General features: G+C 39.5%; 1 protein-coding gene across 13 annotated transcripts in view; it reads left to right on the top strand.

Moving 5' to 3' along the window:
- The window catches only part of INPP4B (inositol polyphosphate-4-phosphatase type II B), a gene marked incomplete at its 5' end in the record, with an annotated part of 263,874 nt that overhangs the window by 149,314 nt on the left and 94,502 nt on the right, over positions 1 to 20,058 (top strand). For all 13 annotated transcript variants that reach the window (XM_083755443.1, XM_083755441.1, XM_083755437.1 and 10 more), the window contains 2 exons: positions 10,599 to 10,649; positions 13,826 to 13,905. In XM_083755443.1, coding sequence (XP_083611569.1) covers positions 10,599 to 10,649; positions 13,826 to 13,905 — 131 coding nt within the window. The remainder of the gene's footprint in view (positions 1 to 10,598; positions 10,650 to 13,825; positions 13,906 to 20,058) is intronic.

Consider the following 20,058-nt stretch of genomic DNA (forward strand, 5'->3'; position numbering starts at 1 on the left):
TTTAAAGCCCTATATGGCCTAGGACCCTTGTACCTACGGGACCGCCTCTCCTGGTATGCCCCACAGAGAAATTTACGGTCTTCAAATAAAAACATCTTGAAGGTCCCAGGCCACAGAGAAGTTAGGCTGGCCTCAACGAGAGCCAGGGCTTTTTCGGCTGTGGCTCCGATCTGGTGGAACACTCTGTCACAAGAGACCAGGGCCCTGCGGGACTTGACATCTTTCCGCAGGGCCTGCAAGACAGAGCTGTTCCACCAGGCCTTTGGCAAGGGCATAGCCTGACTCCCTCCCTCGGCAATCTTTGCAGAGCTCTGGCCCAATGGCTGCCAGTGGCTTGAATTAATTAATTTTATAATGAATGTTTTTAGAGTGCTGTTTATGCTGTACTTTTGTACTGTTTTATTGTTGTTAGCCGCCCTGAGCCCAGCTAAGGCTGGGGAGGGTGGGATATAAATAAAATTTATTATTATTATTATTATTATTATTATTATTATTATTATTAAGAGGCCCACATCCACACCCTACTGATATTTGAAGTTAAGTCTGAAGGTGTCAGGAAAGAAGACTTTCTTGCTATATGAAATGCTCTCCCGAGACAAGGTTGCCTGTCTTTATTTCTAAAGGGTGGGATATAAATGCTCTAATAACTGCATATCTTTTTGGCACAAGGTGAAGACTTTCTAAAAATTTGCCCAGGCATATCAGCATGTTTTATAACTGGTTTTGTTTTTATGGCTCTGCTGGATTTCATGACTGCTGCTTCTGTGGTTTTAATATCTTATATGGAGTTTTATTGTACATGTAACAGTTTTTATTTTATTGTATACATTTCTTTCCTGCTCTTCAGTCCCAGAGGTTTCCTAGGTTAGCTCATAAGTAATCAATCAATAAAGCAGCCAAGTAAGATCAGAAACAAGTTACCTTTAAAAAGTGCAACAGCAAAATAGATGGGAAAAGACTGAAGCTTATGCAAGATTAAAACATATATTGAAAGAGCATTTTTAAGGCATGGACAAATACGAAAAAGGTCTTTGCTTGTCACCTAAAGGACCTGGGATTTGGTTTCAGGCAAGCGTCCCTTAGGAGGGCATTCTGAGCATAAACTTTCCTTCAAGCTTTAAACAAAATCTAGTAACTGCTTGCGGAATTGTAATAGAAGGATTTGAAACTGCTTTACGAGATAATCTTGGTGGCCAAATTTTGTTTCACTGTTGAGGCATACCAAGGTGCCACAGGTGAGGTGAGGAAGGCATTTTCACTCAGGTTAGAAAGGAATCTGATTCCTTCCAGCCTCCAACTCTTTGACTTGATCTGCTTTTATTAATTGTTTTATTTATTTAGGAACTTGCTTTCATGAGGTAGTTTGTTTGCCTGAACATGCTTGTATTTGGAATTGGGCTGCCAGGCCATACCTTCTGTGTGCCCACAGAAGTGCCCCTGTTTCCATTTGTTAAATGCTGGAGGGTATGGAAAAAAGGAGGCCATGTAGCGTAGCTTAACTGCGATAGGAGAAAGCAGAAGTGTTGGGGAGGGTGTGGGAAAGAGAGAGAGCAACAAGAACAACTAGAGAACAACAAGAAACTCCATCAGAAGTTTTGGATTATTTTGGGTTGGGGATAGGGCTCAGAAAAAGGAAATCCCGAATTTATATTGTGTTTTTTATTTCCTCTCAAGCTCTATTCCGGCCACTCAACTTTTACATTTCAATGTAAGCTGCACCTTTTTTCCATTCCTCTGATAGCTTTGTTAAAAATAAATGAGTCTGAAATGTGGAGCATACATATATTCTGTATGTACCTTCTGTTGTAATCCACTCTGATTCACATCATATTCCCAACTATAATTATGTAATAGTTTAGCACTCATCAGTTTTACACATACTAAATAATAGCAGATGGTTCTAGATGGCTGGCACTTAGTCAGACAAATGAAGATTCACTAAATGATGTTAAATGCCAATGTTTCCTAACAATTTTATTTCACTTTTGCACGTTTTTTAACACCAGAATTTTTTTCCCAGAAAGAGTTCAGGAAATTGTGGCATAGGCCTTTTCTTTAGTTTAACTTAATATACATATGAATTGGTTCAGTTGCATTTCTGCAAAAATAATTTCCATACCATTTACTCTGATACATCAATTGTCTTTTGATGAGATCCTTAAACTGATTAAAGAAATTCCAGTTGATTTAATACCAATTTTAATTTTAATCAATTAAACCTGTATATACGTACATTTTTTGTGTGTGTTTTTTTTTGTTAAAACAATAGCTTGAGTTAGATGGTGTATGTCCATGTTGCGTCAGATGAGATACCCATTGTATTTTTAATATGTGTGGCTTATTTTGTAAATGGCCTGATTTGACCCCACCTGAATTGAATCAATATTAAAAACTTAATACAGTGGTACCTTGGTTCCCAAACTTAATCCATTCCGGAAGTCTTTTTCAAAACCAAAGCGTTCTAAAACCAAGGCATGCTTTCCCATAGAAAGGAATGCAAAATGGATTAATCCGTTCCAGACTTTTAAAAACAACCCTAAAACAGCAATTTAACATGAATTTTACTAGTGAGACCATTGATCCATAAAATGAAAACAATAATCAATGCACTGTACTATAAAATAAATAAGACAGTAATGTAGATGATAAAAATTAAAATTATTATTTTTTCTTACGTGCACTGATGATAGCCATTGTTTGGATGGGGGGAGGGGGAGCTTTTATACATTTCTGCAGTCACACAATCAATCAATCAATCAATCAATCAATCAATCAGTAGCTGAACTGAGTTCCACACAGTCACAAAAACAAGTCACAAAAATGAAGTCCCAAGCCACAGTCGCAAGTCAGTCCCATAAAACAAAGAACAAGTCACAGTCAAAAAAACGAAAAAGGCACACAAACAAAAATGCAAAAAATAGCAAAAACAAAAGCTCCAAATATCACCTCTGTGTTGTGTGGGTGCTCAGGACTCAACAGCTGACAGACTCAACAGGAAGCCTCTGATTAGTAGCGGGGGACTTAATTTACAAACGGAATACACTCAAGGCAAAGTTCACAAACACCTACTTCCGGGTTTGCAGCGTTCTATTTCCAAGTTGTTCGTAAACTAAGCTGTTCTAAAACCAAGGTACCACTGAACGAAGCTTTAACACTTGTTTAACTACATTTGGTTTCAAACATAGTTTAACCTGTGTTAAAGTTACAGATTGAACAGGTAGTTTAACTGGGATAGGAGAGGGCAGAAGTGTTGTTTGTTCTTTGATCCCAATACAGTATGAAATCTTAGCAACACGCAAGCAGGCTCTTTTTGTTCATCCTAATGTTTCCTGTCTTATATATCAATATCCTATGTCATAGACTTATTTCCCAAAATGAATTCTTTATATAGCAAAACCGGATTTAAATCCCACCGCCCTTCTTAAATTTATTGCAGGATTTCTAGAACTTCTTGGCAGCCACACATAACTGCAAGGTTTTCCTTTATTTATAAAATTAAACCTTCTTCCAAATGTTTGTGCATTAAAATAAGGTACAGTGATGAGAAGAGAAAGTGAAAACAAAATTATCTAACATACATAGACTACAAATCTGCCTCTTGGGGGGAAATAGCATGGAAGTGGAACAAAATAAAAAATGCCAATGGAAGCATGCTTCTGTGACACAGACCATAGGTACTAGTAATGATCAAATTAATCACCCCTCTTATATAATGCTAATATGGCTCAAGTTCTGTTTTGCTGCTGCGAATCAACAAAAGGGATGGGGGACTAACCATGGATTTTGGCCTTAAAATATCTCGTTCCTGGAAGGGAAAACGGTCAGTGGAACTCAAGTTTGGTCATTCAACAGTTTATGTTTCATATCTTGTTCATTTCCAATAAAAGAAGAATCACTAGCTTTGCCAAAGAAATCAAGAAAAATATGTTTAGTGTAAAGCACATAGCAAAATGAAAAATTATACTTACCTATTTCAGATAAATTTTTGACAGCCACTTCGGTCAGTTCTTCTTCATGGGGTAGATGTGCTTGAAGTAGATTAACCGATATACAGTCTTACCTTGGAAGTCAAACGGAATCCGTTCCAGAAGTCTGTTCAGCTTCCAAAATGTTCAGACACCAAAGTGTGGCTTCTGATTGGCTGCAGGAAGCTTCAGGAGCTTCCTGCAGCCAATTGGAAGCCCGTCGGACATTTGGGTTCCATAGAATGTTCGCAAAGCAGAACATTCACTCCCCAGGTTTGTGGTGCTCAGGAGCCAAAATGTTCAACTTGCAATGTGTTTGGGATCCAATGTACGACTGTATAGGCTACTAATTTGGACTGGTTATTTGAAGCATATATTTCCAGTCTTTAGCAAATTGCACTAGTTTACCAGTCCACTTTGTAGCACGATTCAAAGTGCATTTTCTTCCCTTTCAAGATCAAAACAGCTTAAGAGCCAGTATATTTTAAGGACCTCACATAAATGTTCCCAAGTTTTCCAGTTTTCCTGTATTCTAAGGTGAGTCCAATAACATCCAGGGAGATGGCCTTCTCTACCAATACCCCAGTTCTGGAGCAAACTCCCCAAGGAGGGTTGAATGCATTGAACTTGATACCTCTCTATCTCCAGATGGAGAGCCTTTTTTATTTGCCCAAGAATTTTTACAATCTCTTACCTCTTAGATATAACTTCAATCTGCCGATTTTGTTGTTGTGACTGACTGCCCTGTGGGTTTTATTGATTTCTATAAATTCAGATTTAATTTGCCATTTTTTAGCTCTGTAAACTGTTTTGGGGGAAAAGAAAGAAAGATAATACATTCATGTAGTAAATAAGTAAATAAACATGTAGGAATATGTTTGGATTCAGTTTCACCTTTTTTGTGCAGTGTTCTAGCATGAGATGTAAAACTGTTTTTATGTGAGTGGAAGACCCTTTTCACATGGGGGAGCGCCCCTTTGGATCCAGTATTCCTCCCAAAAAAATCAAGCATTAAATTTCAACGGATAGTGTAATTCTTAGTAGGAGTAACTCCAATTAGAAACAGTCTTTCCCTTCTATAGAGTATATAAATATTGGAAAAATATAATCTGTTTTGTGATGCTACTGGCAAAGTTGAGACATAAATACCAGCAGTACTACTGCAGCATTTTGCCATTCTTTACAGAGAGATGCCAGCTAAAAGCCAAATCATTCTGCATTCTAGCAGAGGAGACTTGAGGGAATAGGTTCAGTTGCAATTGGCTGTTTTCCATTCTGCATAAATTCAGCCTGCCTCTCCATTCAGGAATCACTTTAAAAACAACTGCTTTAACTATTAACTGTTTAAGTGTGTGCTCATTTGGAGGGTGCAGGTAGAAATAGGAATGATATTAAAACCAATAACTTCAAACCAGCAATTTTGCTGTTTTAAGTTGGAAAAATGGGAGGAAGCAGTATTTATACAAAGGTATATGTGTAGAATATATGACTGCCTGATTATGTTAAAGACAGAAGTCACACACACCAATTAGTATTAAAGAATGGAGGCTACATTACTTACAACTATAGATTGGCGGATGGGTATAATTAGGCCCATCAGTCTGTTTTGGCCACACCTACCTGCACTTTTCCTGACATCATATATTTTGAATTAGGCTTCCAGACTGAATGCTTGCCATATGAGCCCCAACCACACTGAGACATTAAATTTGAAAGTAAGAAAACCAAGTTTATTATAGGTAATACATGTTCCTAGTTCTCCATTAATGAAGTTGGAGATGCAAAGAGCTATGCTTGATCTTTGATCTCTGCAGGGGAGAGAGATAAAATGAAGATGTATTCTGTCCAGAGATGAGAGTGAGAAGAAGGGGGAAGTAGGAAGTTAGGTCAGAATCTCAGTCTAACACGTTAGGTCAGAAAGACAGTACAGGCAGATTTGACATTCCTCTATGTTTGCTCCCTGTCCCCCACCCCACCCACACCATCAGCCTTAATACAAGCTGAGTTGCATCCCAACACTTCCAACATTATATGGCATCTGGAGGGAAGTAGATAAATATGCATCTCCCTGATAAAAGTCTGGTTTGTAGGAACAGTAGGATAGTAGCTTTGCCAACTAAAAGGTATATCTACATCAGAGGTCCTTGGTACACTCACTGAAAACTGTGTTGGTGTAGATACACAATTGGTGGTGTTTCTGCCAGAGTGAGGCTTGATCCAAGATGTGTTGGGGTGTTTCTAGGTGACCTTAAATCTGTTGATTCCCTGGATCCCCAGATCAAGCCCCTTAACCATGCTATCCTGAAACTAGTACAGTGGAACCTTGGTTTTCCATCGTCTTGGAAGTCGAACGTTTTGGCTTTCGAACACCGAAAACCTGGAAATAACTGCTCCGGTTTTTGAATGATTTTCGGAAGCCAAATGTGCCACGTGGCTTCCATTTTCAGTTTCCCTATTGTATTGAGGCTTCCAGGTTGAGTTTTTGGTTTTCGAACGTTTTGGAAGTTGAACGGTCTTCCAGAACAGAATACGTTTATAAACCAAGGTTCTACTGTATATTTGTTTTTTGTTAACCACTGGCAAATAAAAATGCCTTCCAAAGCATTTAGTAAGAAACTCCAGTCAGACCTGTAAATGGTGCAATGTTCACTTAGTTTCCCCCTCAAAAAACCAACCCTTATGCTGCCTCTTGTTGAAGATAGAAACTCCTGAGATCTCAGGTGCTTGCAGTATGGTAGTGAGAGGCTACAAAATCTTTGTGTTCTTTTTTTGCAGATTTAGGGTGGGAGGGTCCCATTCAAAACCCATGCCTGTGGCTTAATAGTTGGCTCTCACCATCTTTTAGCTGAGGATCCTGAATAGCATAGTTTTGATAGTGCTATGGGAATTGTTTGCTAAAATTTCATAGTGTAAAAGTCTAAATAGCCTTTTTTCACAGCAGTGGAGAAAACTGTTGACAATGTGACATCCCTATTAAAATGTGTGTTGAATAGGGCTCCATTTTCCTTTTCCTTTTTTCTTAAAGGAAGTATAGAAATATTTTGCTTTCCACAGAGTGATTTGGTGACAGCTTTCTTTTCTCTGTCATCTTCCTCAGGGGATCTTTCATTTTTGCATGAAAATAACTTTATCTTTTAAACATTGAATTCAAAAGTCCTTTTGTCTGGTTTTTGTGAATACCAGCTTTAATGGATGATTATGTAGAATGTGTCTGCTAGGCACAAAATTGCTCAAAGTGAAAATAATCTGGGATTTTGTCTCCTAAATGCTCCCTCAGCATCCTGAGAACTTTAAAACAGCCATTTTTGATCAGACAAAGGATCTTCCTGCTCAAATATCACTTTTTCAACAGTGGCCAACCAGATGATTTAAAGAATTTGTCTAATATGACTTCAGCTAAAGGGAAGATCTAATATTTGGCCTTCCCCAAAGGGAGTCAAGTGAAGTTTCGAGTAAATTTGGGAGTCTGGATTTTGTCAAAGGAATGAGGGAACTTGGGAGGGTTAGGTTGGGTTTGAATGGGCTTCTGGTCTTTCCAAAAGTGGAGTGTGACAAATGAGGTTTGTATAGGCATTTGGTTTCCTCCAAAGGAACATGGTTACTCTTGGTGTGCGTGTAGACACCTGACTTTGGTCAAAGGGAGGACTGGCAGTCAGGAGTCAAATGGGTACCTAAGTAACAGGTACCCAAAGTAACAGGGTTCAATTTACTTTGTGCAGATAACCTGTGAAGCTAACAGTCTTTCAAACATCCTTCTCTAAAGATCAAATTATAACTCAGGCCTGGGCACTAATGATTACATATATCATGAATAGCCCCTATCAGAATTTTATGAATCTGTGTTAAGTAGCATTCCCTTTTCTGAGCTTATTATGATAATTCTTATGATCCAGAAAAAAGTGTGAGGCAAATCAAAGTGAGTTTTCAGGGGTTAAGCAGGAGGAACAAATGATATGCACAGTGGGAGAAAGATGGCAAAAAAAGAAAGCTGAGAAGGAATCACCTTGAAGGAAAACGGATGGATGGTTTTAGTATTTATGACATGAAATCCATCCTTGGATAACGTGGTCCATGAAAGCTTTTGCCACATTAGGATACCAAAATACCCTGTATTTGTTTTTGGTGCTACAAACTAACATGGCTACCCCTTCTGGAAATGATTGTATACTTGTTATTCATAGCTTCTTCAGGGGTTACTTTTTAGCTGCTGCAAAATACAAAAACAAAAAAACAAAGGGGTCATTTTCAGGTTTTTCATCACATTGTGTTAGCAGTGGGTGGTATATAACATAGGTTATTGGAATAAAAAGACTTAAATCCATAGATTTCAATGGGTCACCCAGTGTGTCTAGATTTATGCTTATTAGAAGAAACAGTTGAAAATGGCTAACTTTGGGCAGTCAGGCTCATTTTTATAATAGGAACTTAGGAAGCTATCTAGTACTGAGTTAGACCTACTGGTCCATCTAACTCAGTATTCTCTGCACTGACTGCTGGCAGCTCTCCGGGGCTTCAGAGAGGAAGTCTCCCCCAGCCCAACCTGGAGTTGCTAGGGATTGAATTTAGAACATTCTTCATGCAACACTGATGCCAGACTACTGAGCTACAGCCTTTGCCTATGCTTTATTGCAATTTAGGAATACATTTTTTTAGAAAACCTAACTTTGAATTTTCATAATCTATTTCATAAGAGAATAGGTTGACTAAGCATGTTCTAGAAAGGATAGTGAGCTGTTTCTTAATACTGACAAAAAAGCATCAACATTTTTCTGTACCTCTAGCTGTCAGATTATCAGTTCAGCTTGTAGAAAGAAGAGATTATCTTTTTTAAAAAAATGGTGCGCAATCAGAAATAGTAAATGTTTGCTAAGCCCTGCTGTCTTTCTATTTATGCAACATTAGCTAATTTTGTCACTTCCTTCTAGGACAAAAGGGGTACTAAACAATCTCAGAAGTTTATTGTTAATTCACATCCAGTGTGTGTAGTGGGATTTTTGAGAAGTATGCTTCAGAACACCCATTTAGGCTGCATATTTGACATTTCCTGTGCTGGAAGTTCAATAAGGAGGGTGCCTGTCTGAACTCAGCTGACCTTATTTCCATAAAATTGTGTCCACAATACTAAATTCATGGTTCCTGATGTATCAAAGCTGAGCATCCAAAAGTCAAAGGAGACTGCTAATAGTGACTCCTGCAAAGACCTCCATTATCAAGGATATAAGACATAATGAATTATTTACTGTTGAAAGTATTAGTGGTAGAGATGTATGACCATTCACCATCATCATCATCATCACCACCACCATCATTTTACGTCATGTTATAGGTGTGTTATTAGCTTCTTAAGTAAAGGATCTGAAGGCTGAAAAGGACTTTGTGGTTGAAAAGCTATGTTTCTTTCACCGCTGACAGTTTTTATAAAAGTGTACTGTCATGTAATAAACATGAATGGTGCCATATATCAGCTTTTGAAAACTCCAGAGAGAGAGACAAAAAGTTCATAGTTGTATCTCTTTTTCTACCACATGGCATTAACAACGACAGACTTCGAGATTACCTGAAGAAGAATAAAATGCATAAGGGGCAGTAAAGAAGCTCTGTGTTGAAAAAGTCTTCTGCAATTTAATTTAACTATTCTCCATCAATTACTGGAATAAAAATTTTTAAAGGGAAGAGAGAAAGTTCTTTTGAAATTATAATCAGCAGAGTACAGGGTTTGGGTTTTGGCGCTGTTGGTTTTTGTTTTTGTTTTGCTGTGATCACCTTTTTGAGGTGCCCAAGGGCTGTTTGCGAGTGTTCTTTCTTTCATTCTCCAAATCATCTCACCAGCGGCCTGCATTTTTCAGTCTTCCTGAGTGCTTGCACTTCCTGGAGAAGACAACATGAGGCTGTTCCCTTCACTGGCCCAGCTTTATATCCCCCTTGAGTTTTTGCCTTGGTGAATTGTGTCATTGAGGTTGATAATGCCCTTTGCTTACCTGAATGGAGGATGGAGAGGGATGTGTGACAGTGTGTATAGAAACTAGCTTGCTGTACAAAAGGCAGAAGTTACATTTGTTGTGCTCTGGCCCTGCCTGCCACTCACCTGTGCCCCCCCCCCCAGAATGTTGCCAAGAAGGGAATTCAACCCCTGGGCTCAAAAGGGTTTACCACTCCTGGTCTGTGACTTTCAAATATCATAAGCACGGCTAGCCATTCTGTGGTACTGGGATATGTGGCAGCCATGTACATACAGGAGTTGACCCTGCCATAGAGTCCAGCTTACACTCTTCCTTGCCTCTCCTGTGTTTTGCATTCCTTTACTCTTCAGTTCAGTAGACTAGAGACAAAACCAAATCAAAGGAAATTAAATGTGCATCATTCCATGAACTACTAACTGTCATACTTTGGATGGCTACAATTTGCTGAGCACTTGCTAAAATGATTGGACACCATTTTCAAATGTGCTGACGATTTAATATCAAGTGAGAGTCAGAATTTTCAGTTTGTTGCTTTGCAAGTAGATTTGGGTTGGAATCCAAACAAACAGAAAATTGTGAAGATTAGTTTTTTCAAAATGGATACCTGAAAATATCTTAGAATGTAGTAGGAAGCATATCCTAGTACAATAAAAGCCCCACTTTCTTTTTCTAGGTCCGCACCAGCATTCTGGCAGAACAGAAAGAGCCAAGGACAGATACTGGGGTAAGTATTAATTTCATTGATGAATATACATCATACAACTTAGTATACATTTTGCAAAGTTCTTATAGGTCTTTGCATTCAACATTATGCTCACCAGATATTTATGACCTTCCTTTGTATATGCAAATTCTGCAAAATATCTCCTTTTCCATAAAACTGAAGACATAGCAGTTCTTTGTCTTGGGATTTGTACAAAAGGTATATACACTATCTGTATGAATTGTTGGTAAGTGGGTATCGTAAGGAAATGCTTTGGGGGTTTTAAAAAAAATATTGGTTGGTTTATAGACCACACTTTTGTAAAAGTGCAACAAGGCAGTAAAATACAATAACCCCTCTCCACAAAATTAAGATAAAATAAATAAAAATACCAATTAAAGAAATAATAGATACTGACTGGTAAAAAGAAATTCAAAGGCTGTCTGAATAATATAATTTTCAAAAGGCATCTGAAAGAAGAAAGAGATTATTCTTTTAAAAATATTAGCTGATGCTAAATTGCTACCTTATTATCCATAGTTTATTAGGGTGTTCACACTGGAACAATGCAATGCCTTAGGGCTTGTCTGCTGTTCCACTTGTCCCGTGCCTAGAAAGGGTCTGAGCAGTTTTCCCCTTGCCCCATCCCTTTCCCAGAGAAAACCCACGCTAGCTCTAAATTGGGATAAAGATCAATCTGTGGAAAACCAGATTGCCATTTGTTCCAACTGAGCAGTAAAGAGCAGTTTTCCTTGGGGGGAACTAGTGGGAAAAGAGGAAGTGTGGATAGGCCCTATGTCTTCTTCTGATTCAGTGCCCTCCATCCCTTTTTCTAACTACAGTAATTTCATCTCTGATTAGCATGCCTTCTTAAATTTACTGAATCTCCTAAAAGCTGACATGGCCAACAGCCTGGAAACTTAGCTCCTCTTTCCACAAAGTTCTTTTGAAAAGGGCTTGAGTACCAATGGTAAATATCACATCGCTGCACATTCTTGGGGGGGGGGTTGCGGTTCTGCCCATCAGAAGACATTAGTATGATTGCTTAGTGTCATGGACTAGCTGGATACAACAGAGTGGTGGGAACCCCCAGGGGAAGAAGAGCCAGGGGACTGGTGGTGAGACGATAATGTGTGGTCATAGGGAGAAGACTGGGAGGAGGAGTTATTGGAAACTAAAGAGGCAACAGGGTTTAGTGAGCAGGAAGAGGCTGGGGCAGAGAGCAGTCCAGACTCAGAGGAGGGGGGCCAGGAGGCAGAGATGAGGTAGGCAGCTGAGAAATCCAGGGAGTCTCCTCTTTCTGTGACCCATTCCTCTCCCCCCCCCCCCGGTCTCCCAGAACACAAAAAGGAATGAAGAGGGTACAGCAATGAGATACAAGACAATAAAGCCTTTGGAAAGGAACCAGGGGAGGAACCTTAGAGAGCAATGGGAATTTGGGGATCTTCAATCCTTGCAACTACCTCATTGGGGCAAGACCTACTGCTGCGACCACTAGTACTGAGCTGTTTTATTTCTTTGAATAGTTAACTTCACTGACATTAGGTGCTTCACTGTTTTATTGCTGACCTAAGCCTGACTCCAGCTCCTAACACTTAGTTAATAATGGAGCAATGGCTCAAACAATCACATAGGAAAACCTTGTACAGAAATGTACTCTATTTATCTTGCTAGTTTCTTTCCCCCACCCCACAACTGCATGTGTTCAGTATTGTTTTTCTATTCCTGTGTGAGAGCAGTAAACAAAAACAACAAAAGCGTTTCCATATTCATATATTCTGGTTAGTTCAAAACCCATCAGTATTTGGGACTCATTATTGACTTTGTCAATAATGGTTGGATAGTTTTCTCGAAGCTACCAGCATGAGTTTGACCAAACTGCGGGAGGCAGTGGAAGACAGGAGTGCATGGCGTACTCTGGTCCATGGGGTCACGAAGAGTCGGACATGACTAAATGACCAAACAACAACATTGACTGTGTGGGTTTAGGGGAGCTTGAGAAGTATCCCTATGTCCAGGGAGACTAGAAGGGCCAGAAAGACTATAATACACTCCTTTAAGAACCACTCTGGAGGCAGATTCTACTTAAAAATAGATTAGTACTGTATAATAGACGTGGTGGAAGCTCACGAACCTCTGGGGCATGAGGCAGAGAAGTAAGTTCTGTAGGCCAATGCAAGACCCTATAAAAAAGAAGGTTTTGTAATCCTTATATGAGCAAGTTGTGGTATGACACGTTTGAATTCTCCATATAGTCAAAGATATCAAAAAGGTTATGATGGAAGCGAGATTTTAAACCATACATTTGTGGAGTGTGAACTGAAGAGGACTATTGCTATACCAAGCATCTTGCAACCAATACCAAAAAAAGCCAGAGATCTTTGGCAAGTTATCTATTAAAATTGACTCTTAAAGAAAATGAAAAATGTGGAGATGAAGATGCATTAGTTTTTGTTTTTTGCACTGAACAGTTTGCATTGCACAAGGATGCAAATGGCTGCCACTGGTTCAGAGGCACAGAAAAATGTAGGTCAATATAACTCTTATCAGTATAGTTGGATGGATACATTTCCCTGCATCTGTACTAGAATTAAATTGGCCTTCCTGGAATGGAAATACAGAAATGAATGCCTCAAACAACGTGATGAACTGGAGAAATGTAACATTGCTATTAATATCATGTTCTAAGTGCTACATAAAAATATCTCTGGAAAACAAATATGCTTATATTTGGCAAATAAGGATGATAGTGCCTCAGGGTTTGAGAAATTATTGTAGCAAGAAGAACAGCCTTAAGATTCTGCAGATTTAACATTACTTGTGATATAAAAACCCAATGAATAGGAAAAAATAAGCCCTGTGATGAAAACAAAACATTCTTTTTTATAGCTGTACATGTTCAGCATCCTATTTGTCAGGCTGTCATTCTCTTTGCTTTTTTATGAAAAAGAGGTTCTTGCCTCAGCTTTACAAATTATTGATAATAGTGTCACTGATCTATGAAGGCATTCCCCCAGATAATAGATCAAGAGAATAGTTTCCTATTTAATATTTCTCCCTTGCTACCAAGGAAAGATTTGCTGGTGTGAGGTTAAAAGATAAACCATTACAGCTTGAGAAATTAAATGAAGGTGCTTTCCTTCTTCCTCTATCCCACCTCATCTCACCTCTCTTCTTTTATTCCCTTTGGTTTCTAGCGAAGCTTCCTGGGTTGTACTACATTTAAAGTAGGTGATTTGGTGAAATCAAAGGAGCAGCCACTGACACTCAGCCTGAGGTAGGTCTCTTGCTGTCAATAGCAAATCATGTCAGATTAACAACCTGTGACATTTAATGACTGTTGCTTGGCTGTGTTTTGAAACTAAAGGTATATATAATTGTCAATTTAATTTTATACTACTTGTTTCACAAGTAAATCTGTGCTCAAAGCGTTTCACATAGAAACCGAAGTCTAAATACAGTAATGCAGTAACAATACATAACACTATCAATTTAATAAACAACAATTCATGGTTTGTTTCATTTTGCTTATCAGATATCTGTCTCAAGTGCTCCCATTCTTACAATGCACAAAGCTTAAGTCAACTACAGGATATTTAAGCATGTGAATGTGTTTCGTTTTATTTTAGTTCTGCCTCTCCCTAACCCATAATGCTGCCAGTTTATTAAACATAGTTGAAAGTGAAATAGGGTTGTTGGCCTGCTTTCCATTGCTTCCTTCTCTCCCCTCTTTGGGGTGAATTCCCTGCTCCTGTATCTGGCCTGCTTTAATCATGGTTGAGTATTTCATAGGGTTAACCATAGTTGGTGTAATTGAACTTGTACCTCTAAACCAGGGGTCAGCAACCTTTTACAGCCACTGTCTCTCAGACCATGTGGTGGGCCAGACTATATTTTGAAAAAAAATATATATGAACGAATTCCTATACCCCACAAATGACTCAGAGGTGCATTTTAAATAAAAGCACACATTCTACTCATGTAAAAATGCCAGGCAGGCCCCACAAATAACCTAGAGATGCATTTTAAATAAAAGGACACATTCTACTCATGCAAAAACATGCTGATTCCTGGAACTTCCGCGGGCCGGATTGAGAAGGTGATTGGGCCACATCTGGCCCCCGGGCCTTAGGTTGCTTACCCCTGCTCTAAACCATGGTTAAAGGTAACAAGAAGAAAGCATGGAATATACACTTGGCCACTGTGAGAACAGGATGTTGGAAGACCTGGGTCTTTGGCCTGTTCTAGCAGGGCTGCTCTTATGCTTCTGTATACGTGCTTCCATCCCATGGAACTGTGGGTTTGTAGGGGTTATTGGGGGGGGGGGGTTGGAGTTGGTAATAAATAATAACTTGCTTAATTCCATCTGTTTATCTGTACAGACCTGGATACATTTTTTATTTAGGGACTGGAGTCTGAATTTGGGGAGCATGAATATTTGACTTCTGCAAAAAAAATTAACAAATCAAATTTTGCAGGGATCTATAGTGAATTGAAGCTAAGTTGCAAACTCATCATTTTATTTAATTTTTTTAAAAAGGAGAATGAAGTTGTAATGATGGAGGAAGAGCTACACAATTGTTAGGAACCAGAATAGTACCCCATCTGGACCAACTGCACCCAAGATTATAGTACATTAATTTAATACAGGCTTTTATATTATCTCTTCCCCTTTCCTCAAAGAATTGGACCCGATAACTGACTAATCAAGGAAGGAGCTGTGGAGGCCAGATGACTCACATCTTAGCTAATAGACATGTAAAAATTATCTATATTCTGGGCTCTGCTACAGCAGTGATGGCAATGAGTAATTTGTTCCTAACAGCTGCAATTATGTCTGCAAAGTGCCATCTTATGGAGTTCTTCTTGGTGATTAATGACTTGGTCAGTCAGCGCTGTATCTACTGAGATGCCAATGAGTTTAGCATCTCCTTTGCAGGCAAAAGGATATGTATTTGACTGCTCTTGGGGGCTGCTTTTTAAATACACTCAGAATTTGAGAGGCTGGGGACACAGTCTTGTCCTGATTATTAGATCAGTTTCAATTGGTCTTGCCCTCTCTGAGTGATGATGAAAGCAGCTGGAACAGGACCTCACTACTTACTAGCCAGGATAGATATATGCCCGGTGAGCTAATGGTATCCCACATGTGCCCCAAATTCAAACTTACTTGATTTTCAATAACAATAAAAATGAATAGCTATATATATTGCTTCTACTGCTTTTCAGTTCCAGTTTAAATACTTGATGGGTTTTGTGTGCTGCTTAGGCCAACAGATTTTTTATTACCTCCAGTAGTACATGTTTAAGATATATACATCTTTATGGGCTATGGTTAAGTGGTATAGCACATGGTTTGCATGCAGCAGGTTCCAGGTTCAACCCCAGGCAATTCCAGATAGGGCTGGAAGACACTGCCAGTCAGTAAACACACAGTTAATTGGACCAGTGGTCCAACTCAGTATAAAGCAGCTTCTGCTTTATTTTTATTTTTGAGATACAACATGAAATTGAGAAGCTGTGGTTCAGAGATTCAAAGAATTCAGAGAGCATTAAATAAAAATCATATTATGCATGCTTAATTGATGGCTAGGCTTTCAAAACACCTGCAGGTTTTTTTTAATGCATGTTTATTCCTTAGGAAATGCAATTAATATGGGGCTTTGCACTCTTTCTCTCTTCACAAATCAACTTTATTTATTCAGTTATATACAGCTAACATAGAATAGTTCTTTCTGGTAGTGACAAGCCAAAGTGAAGCAGATGGGTGTCATCTTGGCTCTATATACTTGGCAAAACATTAGAAAAGTGGAGATGAACTTTGGCAAAGTGTGTAATAGCATTTTATATTAGGGTGAACAAAAGGAATAGTAAAATCTGTTCAATGACATTTTATTTATCACTAGAACTATCTGGAAGCAGAAAATCTGCAAAGGGTTTCACAGTTTTAATTGGTGAATCTGCATGGAAATGGCGGTTTACAAAATGAATTAAGGATTTTGCAATAAAAATAAAAACCTGTTCTTTTCATCAAGGATTGCTGCTAAGAGCAATGTATATATTTTATTAGACTGCAGGATTTAGTTGTGTGTATTGTGTTATGAGGGAGGGTGATGCTTGTGAAAGCCTGAGTGTCATAACTCAGTATGAACATGCAAATATGCCATCAGCTTTTCTTTTTTCTCTGGGTTCCTGAGTGGAGTGAGTGGAATAATGATTGGCAACAGGGGCGTGTGATGGAATTCTGGGCAGAGTTAGAGTGAATGACAGGTAGTGTGTGCTTCTTGGAAAGCGAAAGTTCAAAAAGATAGCAGCCGAGGAGACAAGGAAAAGGATGAAATGAGATAAGAGAGAGAGTGAAAGCATATGTAAAAGAGTTAGCATGGCTGCTAAGAATACGTTAGTTATTGTAAGATAGGCTACTCTGAATACTCCATATAAAGTGATTCCTTGCTTCAGGAATCTTGTTCTTCAGGTTCTTGTTCGGGGAAAAAGGAAGTGAAATCTTAGGGCTGGCATGTAACCTGGAAGCAACAAAGGGCTCTATTAGGTGGAAGGAGGAGTCAATGGACTGAAATACAGTGGTACCTTGGGTTAAGTACTTAATTTGTTCCAGGGGTCCGTTCTTAACCTGAAACTGTTCATAACCTGAAGCACCACTTTATCTAATGGGGCTTCCTGCTGCCACTGCACCATTTCTGTTCTCATCCTGAAGCAAAGTTCTTAACCCGAGGTAATATTTCTGGGTTAGCAGAGTCTGTAACCTGAAGCGTATGTAACCCGAGGTACCACTGTAATCTAAAGGAAATCAACAGATATGTGGCAGATTTCAGTGGAACTGAAGGAGGCAAAAGAGCAGCAAGCTAGTATGGAAGAGAGATTCCACAATGAATAATAATGATGACGATGATGATGTATTTATACCCAGCCACTCTGGGCAGCTTCCAAAAAAACATTAAAAATACATTAAAACATCAGTCACTAAAAACTTCCCTAAACAGGGCTTGCTTCAGTTGTCTTCTAAAAGTCAGATTTTTTTTATTTCTTTGACATCTGATGGGAGAAGGCCATCTGCCTGGTTCCCTGTAACTTCGCTTCTCAAAGTGAGGGAACTGCCAGAAGGCCCTTGGCGCTGGATCTCAGTGTCAGGACTGAATGATGCGGGTCGAGACGCTACTTCAGGTATACTGAGCTGAGGTCATTTAGGGCTTTAAAGGTCAGCACCAGCACTTTGAATTGTGCTCGGAAACGTACTGGGAGCCAATGTAGATCTAAATTATACAAGAGTATTGCCAGATCCGTGCAGAGCTTGTCTGAGGCTGGGGGTGGAAGTCCTGTTAGAATAAAATTATGAATAAAAACAAAAAACAAAAAACAGCTGGTCCCTGGCAGGGTCCCTTGGCCAGCTTATCCTACTGAGACCAGGACAAGTGTACCCACCTCGCCCCGTACCTCTGCACAGGTCTGAGTATTGCTAGTGAACAGGAGGAGAAATCACAATAAATTTACTCATGTTTTATAGGGGTTGCACAGATTTCTGAATGGGGCAGGTGAAGCTAAGGAAAAAAACATAGGATTGTTTGGCTGAGATTGAACAATCAAAGGCTGTAATGGGAAAAGAATCGAAGGAAATGATTTAGCAAGCTGAAGAAAGTGTTGGACGATGCAATTTTGTTTTGTTTTGGCCACCAAGTTTTAAATGAGCATCTTAGGGGAGGGACTGTTTGTTGTGTTGCTCCATGAGCTTGCAGACAACTTTGATTCAGAGACTGTAGATAGTAACTTTCTTGTGGTGAAAGGGAAAAGCAGACTTTAGCATTGAGAGCCCACCCTCCCTTGAGAGGGATTAAAGCTGTGAGGAAGCAGCTGCAAAAGCAAACCCAAATCCTGTTGAAAGTCTGAATAACTGCAAAGCCAGCAGAAGAGATTGTCAAGTTCTTGTTTATAGTTGTGACAAAGAATTCTGTGTTACTTTCAGGCCTGCAACCAGCCAAAATGCAGGGGGGGGGGGGACACACAGAAAAGGTAGCTGTGTGTAAAAATCACAAGGAACAGTTCTGATTAAGGGGAAAATGAACTCTTCCAAAAGTGGTAACAAAGATTAATCAGAGGTTTAGAGCGATACAAAAAGTCTGGGGAAAACGCAACACAGAAAAGCCTAACCCAATGCAAAATTCTTACAAGCAGCAAAAATGAAGGAATCTGGAAGGATGTAAGCCCTGCTTGTGTGAAAACGAGATTAAGCTAAAATGGAGTCCAGTGAAGAATTAAATATTTCTGTTTCACCAACACATCTTCCTGCTTGCTGATATGTTCATTTTCCCCCCTCCTTCACTTACAACTGAGATTTGCTTCTGTATTGGTAAATGGCAGGTCAGGAGAAAATGTTTTGAATCACACAAATTTACTGCACTATGCTGTTCAGATACAGATTCTCTTTGTCTTTGGGCAACTGACGTGTACTCTCAGGGCCTTTTCAGAGCACTTAGCCATTGGAGGCACTGGTGTATTGCTCCATGCCTTGGCCAAAACCTAATAACCATAGCAACCATATATCTGTCTTTTTCTTCATTTCACAAGGTAGGGAGCCGTGCTTTCCAATGGGAAATAGGGTATTTATGAGCGACAGTAATAATAATAATAATAATAATAATAATAATAATAATAATAATTAATAATAATAATAATAATTTTTTATTTATACCCCACCCTCCCCAGCAAAGGCCGGGCTCAGAGCAGCTTACAAGCAATAATAAAAACAAGATGAATGATTACAACTTAAAAACAAAAATAAAATACAACATTAAAATAATGGAACATTAAAATATTAAAATGTAGCCTCATCGCAGGAGGAGAAGGAAAAGAAAAAAGAAAGAGAGGGAGGGAGGGAATCAAATTGGCTCCAAGCCAAAGGCCAGGCGGAACAACTCTGTCTTACAGGCCCTGCGGAAAGAAATCAGATCCTGCAGGGCCCTGGTCTCATGAGGCAGAGCATTCCACCAGGCTGGAGCCAGAGTTGAAAAGGCCCTGGCTCTGGTTGAAGCCAATCTAACTTCTTTAGGGCCTGGGATCACTAGGGTGTTGTTATTTATGGACCTTGAGGCTCTCCGTGGGGCATACCGGGAGAGGCGGTCCTATAGGTACGAGGATCCTAGGCCGTGAAGGGCTTTAAAGGGCAAAAGCAGCACCTTAAATCTGACCCTGTACTCCACCGGGAGCCAGTGTAGCTTGAAAAGCACTGGGTGAATATGCTCCCATGGCAGAGACCCCGTGAGGAGCCTCGCTGCAGCATTCTGTACCCGCTGGAGTTTCTGGGACAGCTTCAAGGGCAGCCCCGCGTAGAGCGAATTACAGTAGTCAAGCCTGGAGATGACCGTCGCATGGATCACTGTGGCCAGGTCGGGGCCGGAAAGGTAAGGGACCAACTGCT

Source organism: Podarcis gaigeae, assembly GCF_964106915.1.
Source record: "Podarcis gaigeae genome assembly, chromosome: 9".
In the NCBI taxonomy this organism is placed as follows: domain Eukaryota; kingdom Metazoa; phylum Chordata; class Lepidosauria; order Squamata; family Lacertidae; genus Podarcis; species Podarcis gaigeae.